We start from the raw sequence: 26,062 nt of genomic DNA, 5'->3' as shown, positions 1-26,062 counted from the left end.
GAAGCTTCAGTTCCAGGGGCCGATTGCATCTCTGTCTGGCCCTTGGGATGCTCTAGAGCAGACACCCCCAAACTCCGGCCCTCCAGATGTTTTGGACTACAATTCTCATCTTCCCCGACCACTGGTCCTGTTAGCTAGGGATCATGGGAGTTGTAGGCCAAAACACCTGGAGGGCCGCAGTTTGGGGGTGCCTGCTCTAGAGGCTACACCTCCTTCCTCTCTCCTCAGGCTCCACTCCTCACCAGTCGCCCTGCTTCTCTGTGTGTCCTGTTGCCTGGCTGGAGTCCTCAAACTCAGATGATGACTCCTTCTCGCCTGGATGGAGGATGGAGAGGGGTGGGTGAGCATGGGTGGGTGGAAACTCCTCTTCTCTGCTGCAGAGAATGACAGCAGAATGTTCCGGAACAATCCACTTGCAACTCAGGAGCAAAGCGACAAAAATTGAGGGGCGGCATACCAGCATCCAGTTCTTTCCTGCTCTTTTCAAGCGGGAATTGCGAGGTAATGGAACCTTTGAGAGAGCCAGTGTGGTGTAGTGGTTAAGAGCGGTAGACTCGTAATCTGGGGAACCGGGTTCGCGTCTCCGCTCCTCCACATGCAGCTGCTGGGTGACCTTGGGCTAGTCACACTTCTCTGAAGTCTCTCAGCCCCACCCACCTCACAGAGTGTCTGTTGTGGGGGAGGAGGGGAAAAGAGATTGTTAGCCGCTTTGAGACTCCTTCGGGTAGTGATAAAGTGGGATATCTTCTTTGGAAAGGTTTGGGGAGCAGCAACGTTGTTCGGCGATGTTCGATGTTGTGCCACACCGCACAATACCGGTGTGAACGAAATGTGGCACAGCATGGCAGCGCATCGGTCAAAAAGCCAGTGTTTTCTAATGCAACAAGTTATTGCAGTGCAAAAGAAATGTTAGGAAATGGGACAGAAGCTAATGAAATACTCCGCATGTCTCTTTTCCTACAGGAAGCAAGGAGAGGGTTGCCATGGACAAGAGTGAGGGAAAGAGCCCATGTACCAGTCGCCTGGTTTATAGTTCGATAATCTAAAACAAGTTTGTTCCCCCCCCCCACTCGAATAAAAAATATGAAAAAATGGGTGGAACGTAACAGTGTGGTTGGAGGAGGCTGGCATCAAAACAACTCTCTTGCAAAAAGGAAGAAAGACCCTTTGGAAGGGAAAAGACAAGACCATGTCGCTGGGGGAAACCAAGAGGCTCCAGAGGCTTTAGCAATATAGCAGCAGCTTGTTCTATCTGCACGTTTCTGCTGTGAGCTCACCCAGAATTACTTCCCCAGAGCAGCAAATAACCACCGGGGAGTATCAGCAGCCAGCCAGCCCTACGGTATGTCCTGAAGATTCCTTCCCTCCTGTGTACACAATTTCCAGAGCAAGGCAGCTTTTTGGCAGTTATTTGCCATGTTGTTTCAGTGTCAGAAGTTGCTCGTCTCTACCTCAGAACAGTGAGGTGTGCTGTCTTAAAGTGAAAAAACAGGGGTGCTATTTGTGTAGCTGTAGCACCTTTAATGGTCCACCTCCGTCTGAGAGTTTCCTCCACCTGGGTGACCTCCTTTCGCTTAAGACGACAAGCAGATACACACCACACATTGAAAGCACACCAAACAGGCATTTAAAGGACATGGCCTCAAAGGATTCTGGGAGCTGTAGTCCCCCCCCCTCACAGAGCTGCAATTCCCAGCATCTTTCACAAACCACAGTTCCACAGCTGGGGAAGGCTGGTCTGACTTAAGCTACACCTGTTGCATGTTGTATTCATTTAATTCTTCTTGAGCCCCTCGAGTATTATCTTAAGAGCAAAAGAGTGGCCATTGTGTGTGTGTATTTTAAAGGCATTTTATAAGAGTTTTGACATTGCAGTGGATGTGGTTGAGATTACAGAATGTTTGCTGCTCGCTTTCCAGCAATATTTACCATCAGGCAAGGTGATTATGGACAGGATGGAAGAGAAATTGCGCAAGGGCTATAGACAGAACAGACCACTATTTGAAGGCTCCGAACGGATTCAAGTTACCAGAGAAGACATTCCGACTAACCATCAGGAAGAGCTTTCTGGTGGCAAAAGCTGTTCTGACTCTCTCGGAAGGTGAGAGGCTTTTAAGCAGAGGCTGGGTGTTCATCTGTCGTGGATGCTTTAGTTGAGATTCCTGCATTGCAGGGGTGTGACTAGATGACCCAACTCTACAATTCTATGGTTCTAAGGTATCTGCAAATGGCAACTTTTTTGCCTCAAAATATTGTCAAATGACGGGCCAGTCCTACGGCTGAAAAGCTACCCTAAAATATACCGGTACTGGTTGCTTACTTTGAAGGTCTATACCGTGCATCCCCCAACTTCGGCCCTCCAGATGTTTTGGCCTACAACTCCCATGATCCCTAGCTAACAGGACCAGTGATCGGGGAAGATGGGAATTGTAGTCCAAAACATCTGGAGGGCCGAAGTTTGGGAATGCCTGGTCTATACTGTCTTCCAATCAAATGATCCCAAAGGCAGCTTACAACCAACAGGTAATCTCTTTCTCTCTCACTCATTCACACATGAATAGTTATTAGTCCTCTGGATGACAGAGGAATCCAGAACGTGTCGCCCTTTGGGTCTGGAGCTGAGTGTCTTTTCAGGCAGGGAAGAGGGAAGCCAACTCCGTCAATGGATGTGGCCAGGCTGATCTCTTCCCTTTCCACAATATTCTTCCCTGGGATGACAGGGGTGCAACCTCACAGGAAGCTAACTTCACACAGTGAGTCAGACCACTGGCCCATCTACATCAAAATGATGTCCACTCTTGATGGCCAGCAGTTACCCCAAGATTTCAGAAAATGGATTTCCCAGTCCTGTAGTTGGGAGATGGTGGGGACTGAGCCTACGACCATCAACCCAAGCCTCTGCCATCAGCCAGACTGCCTCTCCCAGTAGACCTTTGTCCCTTGACTGGCGATGGAGGCCATAGCATGCATCCCTTCCCCATTGCACCCTGAAGGTCCGTCATGAAAGGAAAGGAAAGCAGATCATTGTGTTTCCATTTTTATTTGATACAGGCCAAGTAGGGCTACCGAACACATAAACTCACAGCCCTCTGGCCCAGCATCTGTGAACAAGCTACATTAAAACAGCTCAGAATATAGCCCACTTAAATATAAATTCCCATATGGCATATAAACATAATTCAATTGTATTCAATGCTTTGCGAACATAAAAAAAACACACACACACACACCAGCGGAATAGTTTCCATTCATCTTACTTGCGGGTGATTATTTCTGTTCCAATCTTTAAATACATGTCAGAGTCAAGTTCTACAGTCATTCATTAGTGCCATCTGCCTTCATCTAAGCATCTCATCTCGTTTGTAACATCTTTTAAAAAATTTTTTACTACGTCACTATTTCATTTTAAAAAGAATATTTTTGCTACATTTAAAGATCTTTGGCAAGTATTCCCCGGAACTTTTATTTTGTACATGCCAGCTGCTCTGGTTTCAATGCCTTTAGACCAGCTGAAGCCCAACGCACAACACTAGAATACAAGAGTAGTGCCATCGACACAAGAGGCAATACACCTGTGCAAAATCTGCTGTCAATCAGCAAACCCAGAAGTAGCCAGGTCCTACACAGTAGGAAATACACTGAAAAATACACAGTGCGAACACTTTAAATATTCGCACCTACAGAATGAACTCCCAGGCGCCACACGGTTTCGAATTAAGCCATTTCTGTCGGCATTTTCGAATACGCTAGGCGGGAATTAAGGAGAGGAGTCCCTCACACCTCAGGCGGTGCCCAGGAAAGCAAGCCTGACCAGCTGGCCAAGCAAGGGGAATAACCAGATGAGAAAGCATTTAAGCTTTGCTGGTAGGGCGGAGAGTCTGCCACACACTCCTGCCAAGGTTGTCGGCATGGAATCCTCCCAAGGGTCAGGGACTAAACGCTCCCGATGCCCTGGATTTTGGAAGAGGGAGTCTATTTTACAGCGGAAGGTGCTGGGGATGCTCAGGTCTTGAGAATTCTCCCCCTAGCCCTGTTTACAAAAGGCACTTGTGGACTTACCAAACATGACTTTCTCGGCCTCGCCATCCAGGTTGTGTGGGCCAAAGACTACTGCCAGCCGAGCATTTAAGGGCTCAGGCCTTTCAGTGCATTAGGAGCAGGCTTTGCGCATCCGTCTCCAAGTGGGATTTATGGGGCAGGGAACAGATTAGCCAAGTGGATCCGGCAGCTTTATATCCCCTGAAGCCACACAGAGGCTTGCCAGAACCACGGGGCGAGGGAGAAATTAAACTCGGCACTGCCTTCGCTAGAGTTCTCAATCTGTTTTAAAGTCTTTGCCCAGCAGGGGTAAGCCAACAGAGTGCGCTTCAGGTGTTGCACCCCACCCCACATCTCCCCTGGCCGTTGGCCACTCAGGCTGGGCCTGATGGGAGTTATAGTCGGACAATATCAAGAATGCACCATGTCGGCAGATGCGCAGAGTAGCCGAGACGAGGGCTGAAGTGAAGGAAACGTCAGCCAACCTGAGGTTCTGAACATTAATCGGCTGTGTTCGGGGTGGAAAAGAGAAAAGGTCGGATTTCAGGATCAAAGCAGGGGAAGCATGGATCTCTCCCCATATGCCGCTTAGCTGCCAGCAGCAGCCCTAGATGCAGAGCACCTGGGGAGCAAAGTGACACTTTTGCTCATGGTGGGCATTCTACCAGCTCCGCAGGCTTTTTCCGGGATTGCAGATCTAGGATTAAAGAAGCGCACAGATCTAGTGGGGAGAAAGCATTTTCGCAGTAACATGCATTTTCACCAACTCAGTACAAAGCGGTTGCTTTGCAAACCAGGGTTTTTGAACCATCATGCGTGGTGACGTGTAGCCTCCAGGTATCTTATACAAACAGCCCGGGGGAAGAGCGTGAGTGGAGGCAGGGAAGAAGAGTCAAAAACATTGATGCTTTATGTTTTTATCACGCAGTGCAGGGTTTCCCAAAAACTTGGGTCTCCAGCTGTTTTCAGACTACAGTTCCCATCATCCCTAACCACTGGTCCCTCCTAGCTAGGGACGATGGGAGTTGTAGTCCAAAAATAGCTAGAGACCAAAGTTTGGAAAAACCTGGTGTAGTGGTACGCATGGAATGAACAACATTAGTGCCGCTGTTAACTGTTGCATAGGCTTTTTTTCATTTAAAAAGTGCAGGACCAACACGACTATAGTTTTAAATGCAATTCAACACACACACACACACACACACACACACACACACACACACACACACACAGGCAGGGATCCTGGACAGGACTTGAAGCAGGATGACTACAGAAGCCCCACTCTGTGGCATGTAGTGTGAGCACTCAATTCATACACACAGAATTCACACACTCCCCCAGTTTTAGGAGGGGAAAGGGTCACATGAATCAGGCCTACACTCAGGTGGGGGAAGGTGGCACAGATCCTGGGGGCCAGGATAAGACCCCCTAGCTGGATTTTGGTGTGATCTGGCTTTTTTTTTTAATGAAATAGGGGGTTCCATCTCAGCTGCTGATGAAGAGAAGTTAAAGGGGCCTGTAATATAGAACACCCCCAACGTCATTTGAACAGGGCAAAAATCTAGCCAGTGTCTTCCTGGGCAAGCTTCACTGAAATTAAAAGGGATCATTTCCATGGGAGCTTACAGAAAAGGAGCTTCGAAAAGTATGGAGAAGAACACTGATCTCAGCATATAAACTGGCTGCACTCTTTAACAGGATTACAACAAAGGAGAGATCTTAGGAAGGACGAGTGCAGCCCCAAGTTAAGAGCCCTTCAACATCTGAAGTCTACGTAGTTTCAACACAGTTCAAAACTCTAGACTCCTTCCAATTATGCCCAAGGCGTTTACATACAATCGAAAATCGTTTCCTCAAAGCAGAAGTGAGTGGAAACCTCGTGAACTTGTGTTACTGTTGTTTTTTTGCTTAAAGTAGAATACTGGAGAAATATCTCCTTCGCAATGTACAGCGCTCAAGTACAAAATATAGGAATTCCTCTATAGTGTTAGGAATAAAATAGAAAAAATATACAGGAGCTTGCAAGTTTGTCGAGTCAAAATTCAAGTTACGACGGAGAGAGAGAGAAAAAAAAACATTTAAAACAGGCTTACATGGGTACTCATAATTGTGGTTCTGCTCCACTAAAAATAACTAAGCAGACATTGCACGTGCAAAATCTCATCGCAGCAGAGGTTATTTTTGTTGTTTTGCGTAAACAGGTTTTAATATCTTCATCACTGCAATTGAAGACACGATTTTGACACATTTGGTCTCTCTTTACCCCATGCTATGGAACCTGTTCATTTAGTTATACTTCATTTCATGGCCAGGGAAAGGCAACTGCAGGGAGGAGCTAGCTCAAAACCCGGCCCCTGGTGGAGCAGAAGCTACTGAGTTGGTGCCTGTGGCTAAGCCCCATAACCAACGCAACAGAATTCACATTTTTAAAGCACATCTGTATTCTCTCAACTGCTGTGGGGCTTGAGACGGAGAAGATCTTGGACAGGCAGATTGTGGCCAAACAAGACAATGAACGGGAAAGTCGTTGGTTTGTGACGGCCAAACATGGTGTCAGAATAGTGTTTTGCTCTCTGGTCCCATTTGCAAAGAAACATGTGGAAAGCCATAAGGCTTTGAAACAGTGCTCTTCGCGAGGTCAAATGGGAAAGGAAGGAATGCAAAGTCCTTGGGCCCGAACAACTTGCACGTTGGGACAGGAGTGGCTTTAGGTTCTCCAGAAATGCACCTGACAGGCTCCCATCTCCAAACCTTCACATTCAGAATTTTTTGGTTCTCAAAGGAGTCCAGAACGAGGAGCTCCGGAAAGTTCATACTTTTCCAAGGTTAACTGGCGTTCCGGCCAAGTGCGAAACATTGAAAGAGCCCGGAGGCGGCTCTGTAGCGATGAGAGAAATCAAAGAAGCCGGATAAACTATCTCTTTCACGGCCACGTACGTTCCGGTTACGAATCCAATCACCCCCATGGAGGCGATGCAGACGTCTTTCAGAAGCATCCACAAATTTTGCTTCTCCTTGTAAAATGTGAGGATTTCGACCAGCGGTGGCAGGATCAAGGCCAACGTGCTGCTGCTGATGGCTCCGACGAGAGAGATGACGATGTCCAGGCGAGGGACTGAAACAGCCAGAACGCCTAAGAAGAGAGGAATGGGAGAGAGGGGCATGTTATTTTCAACTTTAAAATAAGGTATCTACGTGAAACAGAAGTGAACAAGTTGGAGCTCTCAGAGCTGAAGGATTCTGGGGGGGTCTGAGAAAGCAGAGCTAATTCACTGCCAATAGCCTTAGGCTGGATGAACCTGTCAATTTTCCTTTCTTATTTTCCCATTGTAGGGTTCCATTTACCATATTTCCACATCAGTTTGCAAAATAAAAATCCTCACAAGAATTCGCCAACGTTTCCCCTAACACAATCACTTCTGCAACGGATTTTGCCTGCTGCACACATCTTTTCTACTAAATCTTCTCTAGCAAAATGCACATTGTATCTTGGCTACATCAATACATGCATTTTTGTGCATATTCTTGGGTCGCAGAACTGCACTGCAAAATTTGGAGAACCATGAATTCTGAAGGATGCCTAAAGTTTTTGTTCTCCTCACATTGTTTCCAGCAGTATGAATTAGGTCGACTTGCATTAAAATGCGAACTAAATTTAATTACTTCGTCATCCCTACCACTGGACGGCTAGCAGACAGCTTCTTTCCACAGAAGGACACAGGTCAAATGGGACCATTCCATAGAAATGTGCAAGACTTGACGTTAGAAGGAAAAGTCTCCTGACTCAGATGTTGTGGGGAAACAGATCTGGGTATTATCGGCGTATTGTAAGTGCCTCCGCTATGGAGGTGAGAGGAGATCACAGAAATGTTTATTTCTCTCTGCTTTATGGAAGAGACAGACAGACAGACCAAACGGCCTTTGGGTGGTTCGATGGAGGAGTGGAATTCTGTTGCTTCAATTCAAAAGAAATACCAGTCCAAGTGTGTTAAGCCTGAAGCCATATTTAAGTCTACAAATTATGCCCCACAGGAAGGTGGTAAACACGCCAATATATGACGTACTTAAATTTTAGATAAATCCCACTTTATCTCAGATGTTTGATGTGCAGAGTGTAGAAATGCAAAACCAAGAAAGAATCCCACCAACAATAGCAAATCCAGGGCACACCATGTATCCCAGCTCCACAACATTTAAAATCCTAGCTATATCATCCCCACCTCTGGGTAACAAATTTGACAAGCAATATTTGATAAACCGTCCCCAAATCTCTTACCCTTCTCTGCTGGGAGGGAAAAAAAGATTATCAGCATCAGCATTTTTTGTACGGTACTGTCATGATTCAGATGTCTGTATAGCATGAAAATTATACAAATTGCCCCAGCAGGTGAACATCAGTTATAAAGTAATCTCAGCCTCTTTTAATTGGGCATGAAATCAAGGTTTTTCTATAAAATGAGAAAATTCATCACGAAGTGCACTTTGCTAGCACATTTTTAATTCCGTTCTCCCTCCACAGAGTTTGGGGGCAATGTGCAGGGATCTCTCCAGCAACTGATTCCTCACGACAACCCTGCGGGGTATAGCAGCAACTGGAGCAAGGTCACCTAGCAAGCTTAAATGGGTGGGGGTTGAAATTGAACCCAGACCTTCAGATACACCAGTTCGCACCTTTCGGTGCAATGTAACTTCCAAAGCAAACCGCTACGCATAATGACCCATCTGCAGCCGATATTACTATGCAGAAGCCTTGAGACTCAATACATATATTTGGGGAGGGAGAAGGGAAAGAATGGACGCCGGTCGAACAGAGGGCAAGCACTAGGAATTTATGAATGAAACCGTTATACACAGCGTCGTTTGAGCCCAATAGCGTAGCCCCTCCAAGGCAACTTAACAATTGTTAACTGTTGCAATAAATTCAATTAAATCTGAGAGCACCGAACAATTTTTAAAAACTAAGGAGTTGTCTTTTTCACCACAACAGACTAACAGTGCTAGTAAAAGGTAAAGGTAAAGGGGCCCCTGACCATCAGGTCCAGTCGTGTCCGACTCTGGGGTTGCGGTGCTCATCTCACTCTATAGGCCGAGGGAGCCGGCGTTTGTCCACAGACAGCTTCCGGGTCATGTGGCCAGCATGACAAAGCTGCTTCTGGCAAACCAGAGCAGCGCATGGAAACAGCGTTTACCTTCCCACCGGAGCGGTCCCCATTTATCTACTTGCACTTTGATGTGCTTTTGAACTGCTAGGTGGGCAGGAGCTGGGACCGAGCAACGGGAGCTCACCCCGTTGCAGGGATTCGAACCGCCGACCTTCTGATCAGCAAGCCCTAGACCAGGGGTCCCCAGACTTACCGAGCGGCGGGCCGGTGCCCGCCGCGCCGCCCGGTGGGCCGGACGGCAGGGGAGTGCGCGCGCAGCGGGCCGGAGGGCGGGGGAGTGCGCGCCTGTGCGCATGCGCACACGCACACGGGCGGGGAAAAAATCGCCGAAAATCGCTTGTGCGCATGCGTATGGGCCTCCCCCGACCCGGAAGTGCACCAGAAATGACCTCTTCCGGGTCGGGAGAGGCCTGTACGCATGCGCACAAAGGATTTTCGGCGATTTTTTGCCGATTTTTTAGATTGTCGCTGCGCCGCGCGCCGTGAGAGCGGGCGGCGGCAGCGGGCGGCGGGGGTCGTCGCGGGCCGGATTGGAAGGCCGATTGGGCCGCATCCGGCCCGGGGGCCGTAGTTTGGGGACCCCTGCCCTAGACTCTGTGATTTAACCCACAGTGACGAACCCTCTCTAAAAATTTCTCAAGAGAATGCACTGCAGTTTTCCTAAATACATTATCAGAATCAGAAGGCTGTTGCCAAATCATTTCCTGGGTTCGTCTGAATAAATGTGGCCTAGTCAGCACTCCCTGCTCAGGACCTGCTCAATCTCACGGGTCCCTTAGCTTTATCAGGAGCAATGGCAGCAATGATTGGGGGGGGGGGGACTGGCGGCCTTTGGACTTCTAAGCCCTTCTTAAGGAGATGTCTCAGGTTCTAGACCTGGCAGTGCTATGTTCTAGATCTGTGTTTCTCAACTTTGGGTCCCCAGCTGTTGTTGGACTACAACTCCCATCGTCCCTAGCTAGCAGGACCAATGGTCGGAGATGGCGGGAGTTGTAGTCCAACAGTATATGGGGACCCAAGGTTGGGAAACGCTGCTCTAGATAGCTTTCCCTCAGACATCTCTCTCTCTCCCTGACCTCAGACTCAAGTCAAACTTGAAAACACAGGGGGTTTGGAAACACGGGGGCAGTAAGGCTTCCCTTCTGTGAGGAAAACAGGAGCAGCCATCAAGCAAGTGCTGAACCAGCATTGTTACAAGTCACTTTTAAAAAAGGAAGGACTTAATTAACTGCAGAAGTAATTACATAAACAAGTTTAATATAATTAATTAGAGTAGGGACCTGCTATTCCCAGCAGGACTGCAGAATGAGGCCAGAGATGACTCTCCTCTGCCGTTACATCGCTAACTGGAAACGGCGCATTCCTGTTTCACAATTCGCAGACCCCATGTTTGCGAGCGACAGGACCAGAAATCTGCAACAGGGAGCCCTCCCATCTGCCATAGATATTTTCTTCTATGGTCTCTGCCCAGCTGGAAAGAGACCCTCCTTTGGACTAAGACTTCCCAAACTGGCTGCCTTTTCGGAGTGCTGGTAGCAGCTGTGAGAAATCTCTTGTCTCTCATGCCCTGACCTCAATTGGGACCTGGGCCAAGCCCAGAGGATCTCCCACAGCCCCTCTCTACCTGGGTCTAACGGTGACACAGGAAGATATGTGTCAGGGGGCGAAAGACATAGGGATGTGTAAGCAGGTGGGCTAGTCAGTTTGGTGGGTTTGCAAAACTAATTCGCTTCTGTTCTCTCTCAGACTTGTGATAAATAATCTGAGGAGTGGAGTTCTGAGAGACTAGCTCCATGAGGCAAGCCCTGTTTTTATATTCAGGTTAAAAACAAACAAAAAGCAAGTGTCTTTTCTGGGTTTTGTTCCCAAAAAAGAAGGGAAGCCACAGCTCACCCTAACAGTACCTCTAAGACTTGTCCTTTCCTAGTGTTCACAAATGTGTTCTTTTACATTGGCAAAGCAAGCAAAAGGGTCAAGCAAAGGAAAATGGTTTAAAAATGCAGTACTGTACTTATCTTCCCAGTTATGAAGAGTAATCGCCAAGAGCATGCAAGGGATAGAAAGCCATTTTTCAAGGCTCATAACAGATTGCTTTAGATACAGCCCCGTACCCCACGCACCACCAAAACGTTCACTTTTCATTTTTATTTATTTGCACCTGTCCCCAAAAGATAGAGGGCGAATAACATATTTGTTATCTGTTGCTGAAAGCAAATTACCACAATTCATTACAAAACATTACCACTGGGCATTGAAACTAGAACCAAGGTTGGCATTTGACAGATGGAACAAATAATCAAGCCAGTTGTGGCCAAAATGAAAATCAAATGCAGCCTTGGAAGTTAGCTGGGGGAAAAATGGGAGCAGATTTCAAAAAGTTTCATGAGCCTGATTATTATTACCCCAAAATGTGCAACGTGAATAATGATAAAGGGTGTTTATCTCTTGATAAGACCAAACTCTCAAGAAAGGACAAATCAGAAGTCCCTTACCTTGCACATCGAACCACCTTGCACAAAACTTTAGCGTTAAGTACAGAAGAACTACTTTTCTGGATAATATCAGTGCTCAAGCATCTAGTCCAGTACTTTGTTTCCCAACAATCAAGCACGGCATGCAGTCAACAGCTCTGGCCACACTAAAATATTTACTCCTCCGAAGAAAAAGATTCCATTTAGCTGGACAAATGTACAGTGTGAGATAGGGACAGAACAGAAGAGGATGTGAATTCTGCACAGGTGCCGCTGTTTACGTTGCAAAGGAAAGACATTCTCCCCATCCTTCAAACGTACTGCCTTTACTTCAGGCGGAGCCCCAACACTGAAAATATGTTAGGGATGGGGAAATGGATCCAGCCGGTGGGCCAGATCCTTACCTCCCCCCATCTCTGTGGGCAAATCTGGCATGTGGTCAATCACTTGACATGACAATGATCCATTTTTTGCAATGAGTTTTGCAACCATTGTGGCTTTTGTAGCATTCTGCACAGAATCCCCCCACAATGATCTGACCACTGGGGTTTGCTCGCAAGGGCCTTGCAGGCCCCCAAAATCAGCTGGTCATCAGCACTTTGCCCCCTTTTGGTCCAGCTGCACCGTTGCCTGCCCCACACTTATAGAATCATGGAATTGTAGACTTGGAAGGGACCCTGAGGGTCATCTTGCCTCCAGTAATGCAGGAAGAAACAGGAGAAAACAAACTTGTTCCATCCTCCATGGCACAGCTTTTTTTAGATATTTGAAGATGGCTATTGGATTTCCTCTCCTCTTATCCAGGCCGAACATACCCAACTCCCTCAACTGTTCCTCATCAGGCTTGGTTTCCAGACCCATGATCAACCTGGCTGGCCTCCTCTGCACACATTCCAGCTTGTCAATATCCTTCTTAAGTTGTGGTGCCCAGAACTGGACACAGGACTCCAGGTGGGGTCTGAGCAAGATGTCAGGTATAGAGCAGGTGTGTGTGTGTGGCTTGGTCAAAATGGCCTCATAGGCCAAGTTCTTGGGAAGCTAGTTGAGCGTTATTAGGCCTGCGGGGCCAGGGACTCCCCACCAAGGAAGCTGAGTTTCATCGAGCTCCGTAACTTGTCTTCAGGACAACATGCAGCATTCAAGCCCAAGATGTCAAAAGGAGGAGGAGGAGAAGCCACCCACATAATCTATATTCTCTTTCAAGATTACAGCATCTTTGTTAGATGTCCTTCAAAGGGAGTAAATGAATTCAATCTGCTCCACTTTTAAATATTCAGTACTATACATTTATTCCATAAGTACTGTTCGTGTGGGGGCAGAGTGACAGTGAAAAACACCTCCAGCAGGAGTTATAATTACCATCATTTATCCCTTAGGCTTCTTACATTATCATTTCATAACCAAAAAATTTACATCTCTTCCTATTAGGGGTAATTAAAAAGAAGCCAATAACAGGAGAACAGGGGATTAAATTTTTTAAAAAAGTATTCTACCCAGTTCTCTCAACAGCAGAGGATTATTTATAAGAGTAGCCAGAAAAGTGATGTTGATAGTTGTGGATAATTTATTTTCTCTAATTGCCACCTTAGGAGTAATGTGTATTTAATAAGATAAGAAGATTTTTTTAAAGAGTTCTGAAACATGAAGGACTTCTCTGGGAGCCTCTGGCAAGAACCCCCCCCCCCAAAAAAAACCTTATTAATTCTCAATTAACCTTCAACTCTCTTCGCTGTCACTCTGAGGAGTCCATTAAAAAAATGGGGAACACAACTACGCCAGCGGCCTCTTGGGGCATTCTGTCGGAAAAGCGGCACGTCATGACTTACGACGGATTGAAACACTGCTTTGTTACACCGGTTTGAAAACAAACAGGCAAATCAATATGCATTTGTTCTTAAGGGTGTGTGTCAGTTCCGCGTGTGCCCCAAATTATGAAGCAAATTGGTGAATCGGAGAAGGTTCAATATCCAATTATGGCATCCCACTTGCACAACAAACTCCAGAGGGTTGAAAGATCTCTACAGAGCTGCAGGACATTATGGCAGGAGGAGTAGGAAAGGAAACCCACGGCATCCACTGGCCCAACACTGGATCTTGCCCACGCAGTTCAAACCTAGGCATGTTTACTCAGAAGGAAGATCCCTGGCATTCAAATGGACTTATTCTCAGTTAAGCATGCCTGTGAGTGCAGCAGATTTCTGCAGTTCAGTTGAATAATACCCTAGTGGCCCACAGGTTGGAACCAGCCTCCAAAGGACACCCACCCCAGGTCCCCCTACCACACTTTAAATGAAGCTGCAGTACAAAGTTTGTCTGAACTTTGGTCCCCTCACAGGGCTACGATTGCCACAATTTGCCAGGAAGGGGGATTTGACTGTTAAACCACACAGAGAATTATAGCTCTGTGATGGAAACAGGGGTCTCCTAACAACACTCAGCTTCCTAACAAGCTACAGTCCACAGGATGTTTCTGGGGGGGGGAGCCATGATTGTTTAAAGTGATTTGGGGTAACTGTGCCCCTGAAGGACCAGGTGTGCAGCCTGGGAGTCATTTTGGACTCACAGCTGTCCATGGAGGCGCAGGTTAATTCTGTGTCCAGGGCAGCTGTCTATCAGCTCCATCTGGTACGCAGGCTGAGACCCTACCTGCCGGCGGACTGTCTCGCCAGAGTGGTGCATGCTCTGGTTATCTCCCGCTTGGATTACTGCAATGCGCTCTACGTGGGGCTACCTTTGAAGGTGACCCAGAAACTGCAACTAATCCAGAATGCGGCAGCTAGACTGGTGACTGGGAGAGGACGCCGGGACCACATAACACAGGTCCTGAGAGATCTACACTGGCTCCCAGTACGTTTCCGAGCACAATTCAAAGTGTTGGTGTTGACCTTTAAAGCCCTAAACGGCCTTGGTCCTGTATACCTGAAGGAGCGTCTCCACCCCCACCGTTCAGCCTGGACACTGAGGTCCAGTGCCGAGGGCCTTCTGGCGGTTCCCTCATTGCGAGAAGTGAGGTTACAGGGAACCACACAGAGGGCCTTCTTGGTAGCAGCACCCGCCCTGTGGAATGCCCTTCCATCAGATGTCAAGGAAATAAGCAGTTATCCTAATTTTAAAAGACATCTGAAGGCAGCCCTGTTTAGGGAAGCTTTTAATATTTAATGCTGTATTGTTTTAATATTCGATTGGGAGCCGCCCAGAGTGGCTGGGGAGACTCAGCCAGATGGGCGGGGTATAAATAATAAATTATTATTATTATTATTATTATTATTATTATACTGTTTAATGCATAGTGGCCTCATTCCTACAATTTCCTTTCCCCACAAGCACCTTTATGCAGATGCAATCAATTAACTGATGAACTGGCAATCTCCTATGATGTGTAAACTAATATTTCTTTAATTGGACAGCAGCCCCAATATATTTATCTCGTTATATACAGATCCTGCCTTTCTCCAGTAGACCTCAAACTCCCATCCTCGTACTGACCAGACCAAGACTAGAAACTGGGTTTCAGAGGCCTCATTTTCATCAACGCAATGCAAGAATTTATCATTCATGGCAACTACCAAAGAAAGCAGGAGTTTATGGTTCCAATGAGAGACATAAATTCAATACCAGTGTGCCCCATTTTCAGTCTCTGGATACAAACTTTGTGTAGCCAAAAGGGGAATCTCACATGTACAAAAACAAGAAACTAGTACACCCACACTCACACAAAGAGCAAACCTTTAAAAGAATTTCTAACAGCTACCTTGGCATTAGAAACATTTAAGCTTCCAATCCCTTCTTTAAAAGGAATTTCTTTTTTTTTTAAAAAAAAAAAGCACCACACAACATCAGAAGGCCCCGAAGAGGCAGGTTTTCAGATAAAATCTTTAATTAAAGTTTAATTTAAATCTAGTATTATATATTTACTTTTCCTGAATAATTAATCAATGAACAGAAAAAGGTAATAGGATTTTGCTCGCTCTCTCGCTCGCTCTCGCTCTTTTTGCTGATATAAGAGACTCTGAAGTTCAATGTCAACATAAAAGGACACGTTAAAAGGAGACAATTACGCCAGTGTTTGGTTTCAGCATGGGTGTTTGAATACTGGGGAAGTATCGGCTTTAAAAGGTCTCAAGGGTTGCTGGAGATTATTAGCTCTGGAAACCCTGCTATTACCAAAAAGAAAAGAAAAAAAGAGTGGGGATGACTCAGCAAGACAAGAAGAGTACGGGTCCTTCAATATGGCCTCCCAGGTCCTCAACACAGGGAAACAGAAACAACAGGAAACCCACCCAGCTCCTGGGGAGTCACACTCACAACCAGTAGGTTGCATTCACCTTGGTGAGTCATAAAATTGTGCAGGGCTATGATAACTCAGGATCCAGGTAGATGTAGAGTGCTTGGTTGTTGTTGGCATCTGTCTCAGGAGACAACAGAGGAGTGCGCCTGTCAGGGGGACTCAGGGACCCTCCCCCAGTCATCCTGACCAGCACTTCACCTAGTGACAGCACAAGCAGCGGGTCAGGAGGAGGGAATGAGGAATGGAGCGGAATGGAGAGGGGGCTCCAAGACGTATCAGAGCCTCTGCACTGACCCAGCTGGCCAGAGGAGGAAGGACAGCGCAGCAAGGTGTCGGAGCCTCTGCAACGCTCCAGCCAAAGGACGGGAGAAGGAACGCAGCCAGGGACGTAGCCAGGATGAAAATCAGGGGGAGCAAGGGGCGGACCAAGGGGCGGGGGGAGGGGCCACAGCAGGGCAAGGAAAGCTCCCTTTTCCCTTGCCAGTTTTCCCTCCTCCCGCCCTGGCGATGGCGGAGGGGGAGGAGGGGATCGGAGCAGCCCAATTTCGGGCTGCTCCGACTCCCTCCTCCCCCTCCGCGATCAGCAGGCGCAAGGGGGCGCCAGGATCAGCCTGATTTCGGGCTGCTCTGACTCCCTCCTCCCCCTCCGCGATCGGCAGGGGCGAGGGGGAGCCAGGATCAGCCCGATTTCGGGCTGCTCCGATCCCCTCCTCCCCCTCTGCAATCGCCAGGGCAGGTGGAGGGAAAGCCCCAGAGCCGCGCAAAGCGGTTGCCTGGCTTTCCCTCCGCCCGCTCCACAGCCAGCCAGGGAGAAGGGAGATGGCACCGGGCGGGCAGCGGGGCAGGCTGGCCAGCGGCCCTGCTTCTAGGGGGGGCAATTGCCCCCTCCTGCCCCCCTGCCTACGCCCATGAACGCAGCCCCTTCCGGCGCCCACGTTGGGTCATGCACCCAGACGTAGGGGAAGGGGGCGGCGTTTTGGGGTCCCCAGACTATTATGCTGGCGCAAGAACAGACAAGAGCCATTGATTCTGATTCTGAATCAGACTAGGCAGTCATGTTTTCTGATGTCTCTGCACTGTAAATAGTACGCACAATAAAGCTGTTAAAGACAGAGCAGACTGGAGCGTCTTTACTCGAGAGTAGCCGCAACAATCCCCTGACAGCGCCTTTGGGGTGAAGCCAAACTGCTGGAAGGTTACAGCACCTGCTGTGGCTGTAGAGACGGATATGGGAGAGACATGTAGGGTTGCAAGGATAATAAAATCAGACAGGGTTGAGGAACCTGTGACCCCCTAGGTGTTGTGGGACTCCAACTCTCGTAAGCCCAGCTAATTAACTAAGAAGAAAAAGGCAGCTAGGGAGGGCTTGTGGGAAAGCCAGCCTCTTGCAAAATAGCCCTTTCTAACTTTTTCCAAAGGGAGGAAATGCATTATCTAAGAGGATTCGCATTTCAGATACTTTTGCAAGGATCTTAAGGGCACGTGCAATATTATTTCTAGCACCCTCCTGCATGGCTTGGGGATGTTATGATATGAAGGAAGACAACAGAAGATTAGAAGAATAGCAAATGTGACTTCAGGCATGTTAGGAGAAAGCGAACGCCATAAACCCAAGTTGTTTCCACCACACGCCATTAAAAATAAAACAAATGAACAGAGGTTTTGAAAATCAGTTTTGGCAGCCTGGTAACCAAAATTCTCACAGCTCTTACAAGGCTTATATGCAAGTACTGAATAATATCAGAGATATGCCTAGAGACAAATGTTTGTTAAAATATTTAATGTTTCCACACCTAACTGAATCTCCTTAAAAATGCAGAAAGAATGAACCGTTTTCATTTAAGATGCAGCTAGTCAACAGTGTGCAAAAAAAAAAAAAAAAAAACACCAACCCAACTCTTCAGAATATGAATTCTCCTTCCAATGGCATACTGAGTCATTGGCAGAACTGAGTTGTACACAGATGCAGAATCAGCACCCCCCTTCTGTCTTGGCTTATGCAGAGGGTAGTACTAAAAGGGCAGAAAGATTTCATTCTACAGTCTTTATATTTAACTGTCAAAGTGGGGAAGGGGAAGGAGAGAATATCAAGTGGGGAGGGGGAAGGAGGGTAACATCAACATGTGGAGGGGATCGGTATCTCTATCTCTGTATATATATATCTATGTTTGTGTGTGTATTACTTACAATTCTCTTGCATGCTTGTTATTTACGATCTGCAGCCTTGACTTTTACAAAGTTAATTAGGACATTAAAAAAAAACAACACACACATATACACACAACGCATTGTGTGGTGGGGAAAATCTGTGGACAGGATTCACCTAATGAGAACCTGTGCAAGGACTTCTGCTCACACATAGGGGCTTACCCCCTGCAACGCCCCCTGAAATTGGAAGCGGGGGGCAGTCAGGAGAACCCCCAGAATAGTTCTCAGGGAGAGGAGAGAGGTGGGATCAAGATGTGATGCTTGCCCAGATGCAATGTTGCATCACTGTATTCTACCCTGTTAGATTTTGTCCAAACCCACAGACTGAGTCACGTGGCACTTGCAACACCCCAAGACAGTGAGTCTGTAACGGGATCGAAATGTCTACAGGATTTTGTCTAGCCACAACCTAGTTTATCCTTGCCAGCTTTGATCAACTCATTAAGAATCAGGACACTACGAAACTGAACAGCCTCCTCTGTGTATCATAGAAAATGGAACTGTGCCATCACATTCAAGGGGTGGTCTTAATATTCAGGGTTTTGCTATTGTGCACCAGCTGACTGTGCTCTTCCCATGTAGCCTTTGCAAACCCACCAACTCACAGCAATAAATTTTGGGCTACAGTTCTGACAACACAGAGGTAAAAAAACTTTGCTGAAATTTCACAGCTAAGCAACATGCCCCTCAGTGGCATGTACCAGGTTGAGCACCAATCAATAAGCTTCACCATCACTCCATCATTTCTAAGCCCACCCTTGAACGGACTTCAATAAACAAACAACAATTTCAAGCTTACCTGTGCAACAGCTTAAACTCAGCTATGCTTTGCAAAGGAAGAGTGTCTTATGGAATCGCTTTGAGCTTAAAATTCACTTCCACCAGTACTCAAGCATGTACCGTGTTTCTCATATTATAAGACATGTCTTATATTTATTTTTTCCTCAAAAAAACACACTATGGCTTATTTTCAAGGGATGTCTTATTTTTTCCCTCCTCCTGCCGTGGCCGGCATTGCTGCTGCGCCTATCACTATGTCTTATTTTCGGAGTATGGCTTATATTCCTTGAATGCTTAAAAATCCTGCTATGGCTTATTTTATGGGTATGTCTTAAAATATGAGAAACAGGGTAGTTTAACTACTACAGAGTTGCTGCAGCACAGAACCGGGAAATACAGTCAAATTAAAGCTAGCTGATGATCATAGAAATCCAACATGGTGAACACTTTAAATGGAAGAACAGTTAATCTTATGGCTCTAAACAGCAACTTGGTGTGTTTCTGGTACAATCCATTTACAGAGTTTCTAAGAACCCAATAACAAAAGAGGCAATAGCATTACTTTTGATTTGGATAGCCAATGTCGAGTTCCTATGAGTGATACTGGACCAGAATTTCCATTATCCATAGCTGCCAAGTTTTCCCTTTTCTCACGAGGAAGCCTATTCAGCATTAGGGAATTTCCCTTTAAAAAAGGGATAACTTGGCAGCTATGCCATTATCCCAACTACTGACCAGGCTGGCTGGGGCTGGAGAGTCCATCAGCACTGGGGGTGCATCATGTTGGCTGCCCCTGTCCCACTGGATTGGGTAATTAGACCTCTGTTCAAATGCCTACTCAGCCTTGCATCTCACTGGGAAAACCTTTGACACGTCACCCTCTTCCAACCTGGCTAGGCAACAGCAAAAATGGACTATGACAGGTCTTTTAAGTGAGAAACTGTTTCTTGATTTGGTCATGGCAAGGTATGTCTTACATTTATTGTCTTTCATGCCACCTTCTTCATCGCCTGTAGCATACCACCAACAAAATACAAAAGTAGGGGAAATGTTTTTTTAAGCTTCTGCTCTACGAGGCACAACATACTGCTCTTGACCTTCACTTGGGAATTAACCCTCAAACTCTGCTAACGATCCAGAGCAGCATGGAGCTATAACAAGAACATGAATTTTCCAGACTACAGAATGGCAATCCATTTTAAATGGCTTGCTATCGTTTATGCCCTGACTCAGAAAATTGCCATGGCATGCGACGCATATTACCCTGCACGTGTACGATACTGTCAACATTGCACAGCAACAACCATGAATTAATCTGGCTTGTGCCTTTCATGCACACTTTCAAACACAAGGCATGTTGCAGTCTTGATAGAAATTCAAACAAGTGTATTACATTCATGGCCTTGGGCTGGCCACCCAGGGAACTACAGGGCATCGGGCTGTAGCTGCGCATGGCTCAGGACTGAGTACCGTGTTTCCCCCTTTTTAAGTCGTAGCCATAATATAAGACATAGCAGGATTTCTAAGCAGTTGTGCGATATAAGCCATAACCCAAAAATAAGACATAGTGATAGACCCTTCCCCCCTCCCGCCAGCCAACTCCCCCCCATAAAAATCTCTCCCCATTTTACTGTCGCTCCAAAGACATGTATTTCTTTTAAAAGCTTGTAAAAATGCACCGTAGAGCCGTTGCTGCAGCCTCGTGATTTCCCCTCCCGTTTCTGTAAGCATTTTTTTAAATACAGTACCTGTAAAAGGATTCCAAAATATTTTTTTTAGCTAGGCTGTGTGAGCTCTACTTGGTGAAGAGGATAAAAGTGGCATTTGCGGTGGGGAGAAGATGAAAGCACGAGGAAAAAAAGAGGGGCGATTGAAGACGCTGCCTTCCCCTTTAAGGAGAGACTCTGTGTTCGCGTCTCTCTCCCCCCCCCGCCTGCCTCTCTCTCTCTCTCTCTCTCTCTCTCTCTCTCACACACACACACACACACACACACACACACACACAGCCCACCTCTCGCTTCCCCTCCAGCTTTCCCCCTTTTAATAGCCTTTTAAAAAGTGAGGCTTCTTTTTTCTTTCTATTGCTTGTCTGTAGAGCTTCCCCTTTAAGGATTTGTACCGGTACCGGGATCGCTGCCGGTGGCGCAGTCCTTGCCTTGGGGATTAAGGACTTTCCCCTTCTCGCTGTTTAGGAGCTGCTAAACACTGCCCTACACCCTACACAAAAGTTAACATTTTGTGGGTAAGAGAAACACGGACGGGTTGTTAGGACCAGCAGATTATCTCACCCCGCTTTCCTGCTGGCTCAATTGCTACTTAATTGCTACCATTTACCATCTTAATTGCTGCTCAGCTGGCTTCTTTGTTTTCTACAGTATCTCAGCCGGTAGCCTCTTTGCTATCAGTGCTACAAAGTGCTACATTGTTGGAACTTTCCCTCTTAAGTCTTGGGCAGTTGGCTGGCTGGTAGAAATCCTTATTTGCGTTACGTATAGGCTACTGCTACGACTGCATCACACAGATAGATTCCATTATACTGTACTGGTTTAAATTTAAGAAGCTCCAGTGTAGCAGATTGCTATTAAGTGAGTCCCCACCTGGGAGGAGAGAGAGAGAGAGCAGCCCTTCGGAGGAGCTCCCTCCCTCCCTCACAAACATCCCAGGGCCGGGGAGAGAGGGCTGGGCCAGCGATGCACACACCTCCCTTCCCTCAGACTCCCTCTCATGGAGCTTGGTGGTGGCTGTTGCCCGTCATTTTCTTTCAGTCAAGAGTCCTGCCCCGCAGGGAGCCAGTGAGCAAGAGGGGCACTGCTCCTGATGTAATAAAAATACCGGTAAGACATTCCCTGAAAATAAGCCACCCAGTGTCTTTTTGAGGAAAAAAAGTTATAAGACGGTGTCTTAAAATGTGGGAAAGACGGTAGCAAGTAATGGACTGCTAATACCAGGTTCCTATAAGCGAGTCCAGGCAGTAAGCACAGATTCAGGACCTTGGAAAGCTCCCAGGCAAGAAAGATGTTTCCATGGTGATCTGAGCAACCCAAAACATCTCGTGAGACTCCCAGTCTTCTGCTAGCAAGTGTTTTTTTAAAAAACTATCATAGACTTGGCGGACAACCTTGCACACTGGCACTCCTTCCATCTTCCATCTTCTCTAACAGCAATATAGAGCAAAGGGCCTTGCAGCTGCAAATTTTTGCTTTAGGAACCCCAGCTCCTGAAAAGCAGGACAGCCTATGGAATGGTGAACAAGTGCTCTCCTTGAACCGCCTAACTTGCCAGGAGAGCTCCCTTACTACAGCATCATAGAACTGGGGCCACAAGGATCATCTAGCCCAACCCCCTGCAAGGCATGAATATTTCATCCAACATGGGCTTCGAACCTACGACCCTGAGATTAAGGGGTCTGTCTCATGCTCTAATCAGTTGAGCTGTCTTTATGAATTATTTTGCATCAGCAAAAGAAAGACAGCCTAGGAAGCTGCCTCATATTATGCCAGACCATTTTTCCATCTAGCTTGGTATTTTCCTAGCCCAACTGGAGATGCCACGGATTGAACCATCGAAAGTATGTACTCTACCACTGAGCCTAATGTTCACCATTCTTCTGGGCCCCTCACTATGGAAAGCAAGCACAATCCAATACTGAATGAGTTACTGTATATTCTGGTGTATAAGACGACTGGTCGTATAAGACGACCCCCAACTTTTCCAGTTAAAATATAGAGTTTGGGGTATACTCGCCGTATAAGAAATACAACCCGGCGTATAAGACGACCCCCAACTTTTGAGAAGATTTTCCTGGGTTAAAAAGTAGTCTTATACGCAGGAATATACAGTATTTTCAGTATGGAAAAAAACCATTGTCCACGAGAAACTTGACAGTGAAGCACTCTTTCCCTGTGTGGAAGAGGACAAAATGCTTCCAGCGCGAGCCAGTTCATATTTTTGGCTTCCCACTGTATTAGCTTACAACGGTTGTTGTATAAATAGCTTAATACAAAAATAGATTATCTGAGGCAGTAAATGTAACAAAATCCATAAGGTCTCTGCAGCTTTCTTGGGTAACCTTGTTTGTTGAAGCTAGACTTTAATAAGCTGTTGTGGTTATTTTCGAACACCCCTCCTGTCCTCTGTGTAACCTTACATCTCTTTGGACTCCCTTGCCAGTCCACTCAGCTGTGTACACACTCATGTTGGAGAAGGGAAAGTGTTACGTGTCCCTCCACAAAAAAGGAGAGGGGAGTATTTAAAGAACTGAACTGCTGACTCCCAGTTCCTCAGTTATTTAAAGGCAAGATTAACTTTGTACCCACACTTAGGGGCAGTGTGTAGCTCTGCAATCACGGGTCTTAAGAGGCACACAACACTCTTAAACCCTCTGGCACACTGACTGCGTAGCATTCCAGATAACACCACACTACCAAGCGGGGAGCCACCACAGAAAAGGCCCATTCTCGTGTTGCCATCTCACGTGGTGGAGGCACACAAAGAAAGGCCTCAGATGATGATCACAAGTAAAGTATTGCAGTCTGGAGCCATTTAAGGCTTTGTAGGTCAAAACTACATTTAAGGCTTTGTAAGCCACCTCATGAGAAGAGAAGACTCCCTGGAAAAGACCCTGATGTTGGGAAAGATTGAGGGCACTAGGAGAAGGGGACGACAGAGGACGAGATGGCCGGACAGTGTTCTCGAAGCTACGAACATGAGTTTGACCAAACTGCGGGAGGCAGTGCAAGACAGGAGTGCCTGGCATGCTCTGGTCCATGGGGTCACGAAGAGTCGGACACGACTAAACGACTAAACAACAACAACAGGTCAAAACTAGCACTTTTAATTGGGCCCGGAAACTAATCATGCACAAATGATAAAAAATTTCTCCAATTTAGTTAACAATCAATGTGCTACTACCTAGGACCTCTCCCCCCCACCCCCAATAGCTGTGTGCCAGTGGACATGGACGATGTAAATTAAAGTAAATTAAAGAGTGCCTGGGTCAGGGAGAGGGATCAGCCAACAGTGGCCTTTTCACTGAAATTTTTTATCTCCAGCAAAAACAGAAGGTGAGGGTAATCAGTGATCTCTTGGTTAGTCACCAAGGAAAACTGGAAAATACAGCTACAAAGAGAGAAAGGGAGGAGGAATGGTATTTACAAGTTAACCTTTATTCAGAGCAGACCTTTTGAAATCAATGCACCAAAGTTAGCCATGGCAATTACACGAGTCTAGTCTGAGTAAACGTTATCTGAATTCAACGCCAGGCTTTCAATGGAATCTGAGTTGAGCAATATATGGGCCTTCTGGTCTAAACCTGAAAAAGCCCCCCCCCCAAATGTAAAGAACTGCCAGAAGACCCCTATTCAAGCCTTATCCTGAACCCTCCAGACAAAGAGCCCCAACACTGTCCTGTCTCCTAGGCATCTCAGTCTGTTTATGGCCCCCCTTCCCAAGCTAGTGCTCTCCAGATGTTCTGGAGGGCCATTTCCATTGTCTATGACCACTAGCTGTGCTCGATGGGTATCGTGGGACTTTGGGTTCAAAACATCTGGAGCAAAATGGGCTGGGGAAGGCGGATTTAAGGCATGGTTAATTCCAAGATAAGACACAAATGAGGAAGCTTTCTTCTATGTTTAACCCCATTCATTATTATGTAAGAGTGAAATAGTTTCAAGCTGGCTTGTATATCGTATTACAGAGCACAGTGCTAAGCTTATTTTAATGCTTCGAGGCATTTTTTAATGTAATTTTTGGGAATATTGTTAATGTAATATTACACCGTTGCTGGTAGTTTTTAAATTAGCAGCTGCAAGCTGACCTAGACCCTTGAATGTGAGCAGGGTAGAAATGATCTGGAATGAGAAAGATAACTCTACCTTCATTTTATTACGCCTCGAGGACATAGGCAGAGGCATTTTCAATTCTTCTTTGAGAGACTTCTAAATAGTTATTTCCTAATTTTTAAATCATACAAGTCCCTGTGTTAAATATTTAAATATCCATAAGCACATTTTATCAATCCCCCAAGCCCACCCCTAATTGATATTTCCTCTAGGCAATAAACCTATTCCCACAGGATTTCATGCGAACAATTTATTTTTCTAGATCCTTTAGAATCCTCTGAACATCGTATCCGGCTTGTTATCATCGCTTTTGGGTAGCAACGTCCAAAAATGAGAGCCAGTGTGTTGTAGTGGTTAGAGTGTTGGCCCAGGACTGGGAATCCAGGGTTCAAATTCCCACTCTGGAATGAAGCTCACTGAGTGACCTTGGCGTAGTCACTGCTTCTCAGCCTAACCAACCTCCTCATCCAGTTCCTTCACAAGCAATCTGAGGTCTTGCCTATCTTTGCTCCGCCCTCTTCATACCTCTCCTGGTCCTGGGAAACTGGGAGAGTGGAGCTTGTTGCAGCAGGAAGGGGAGACAGCCTGGCTTCCTCACCAACCCGACTCAGCTCTGCCTCTTCCTCCCCCCCTCCTGTCAAGCCTCTTAGAATCATAGAATCATAGAGTTGGAACACACAAGGGCCATCCAGTCCAACCCCATGCCAAGCAGGAAACACCATCAAAGCATTCCTGACATATGCCTGTCAAGCCTCTGCTTAAAGACCTCCAAAGAAGTAGACTCCACCACACTCCTTGGTAGCAAATTCCACTGCCGAACAGCTCTTACTGTCAGGAAGTTCTTCCTAATGTTGAGGTGGAATCTTCTTTCTTGTAGTTTGAATCCATTGCTCCGTGTCCGCTTCTCTGGAGCAGCAGAAAACAATCTTTCTCCCTCCTCTATATGACATCCTTTTATATATTTGAACATGGCTATCATATCACCCCTTAACCTTCTCTTCTCCAGGCTAAACATACCCAGCTCCCTAAGCCGTTCCTCATAAGGCATCGTTTCCAGGCCTTTGACCATTTTGGTTGCCCTCCTCTGGAACACGTTCCAGCTTGTCAGTATCCTCCTTGAACTGTGGTGCCCAGAACTGGACACAGTACTCCAGGTGAGGTCTGACCAGAGCAGAATACAGTGGTACTATTACTTCCCTTGATCTAGATGCTATACTCCTATTGATGCAGCCCAGAACTGCATCGGCTTTTTTGACTGCTGCATCACACTGTTGA

General features: G+C 46.6%; 1 protein-coding gene across 3 annotated transcripts in view; it reads right to left on the bottom strand.

Annotated features, from left to right (window-relative positions):
- Nucleotides 1-3,021: 3,021 nt before the first annotated feature.
- Nucleotides 3,022-26,062, bottom strand: part of SLC36A4 (solute carrier family 36 member 4) — a 96,807-nt gene continuing 73,766 nt past the window's right edge. For all 3 annotated transcript variants that reach the window (XM_060273883.2, XM_060273884.2, XM_088668416.1), the window contains one exon: nucleotides 3,022-7,171. In XM_060273883.2, coding sequence (XP_060129866.2) covers nucleotides 6,849-7,171 — 323 coding nt within the window. In that variant the 3' untranslated portion in view covers nucleotides 3,022-6,848. The remainder of the gene's footprint in view (nucleotides 7,172-26,062) is intronic.

Source organism: Zootoca vivipara, chromosome 4 (genome assembly GCF_965207765.1).
Source record: "Zootoca vivipara chromosome 4, rZooViv2.hap1.1, whole genome shotgun sequence".
NCBI lineage: Eukaryota > Metazoa > Chordata > Lepidosauria > Squamata > Lacertidae > Zootoca > Zootoca vivipara.
The sequence above is the reverse complement of the archived record's forward strand: the minus strand, read 5'-3'. Positions and strand labels throughout refer to the sequence as shown.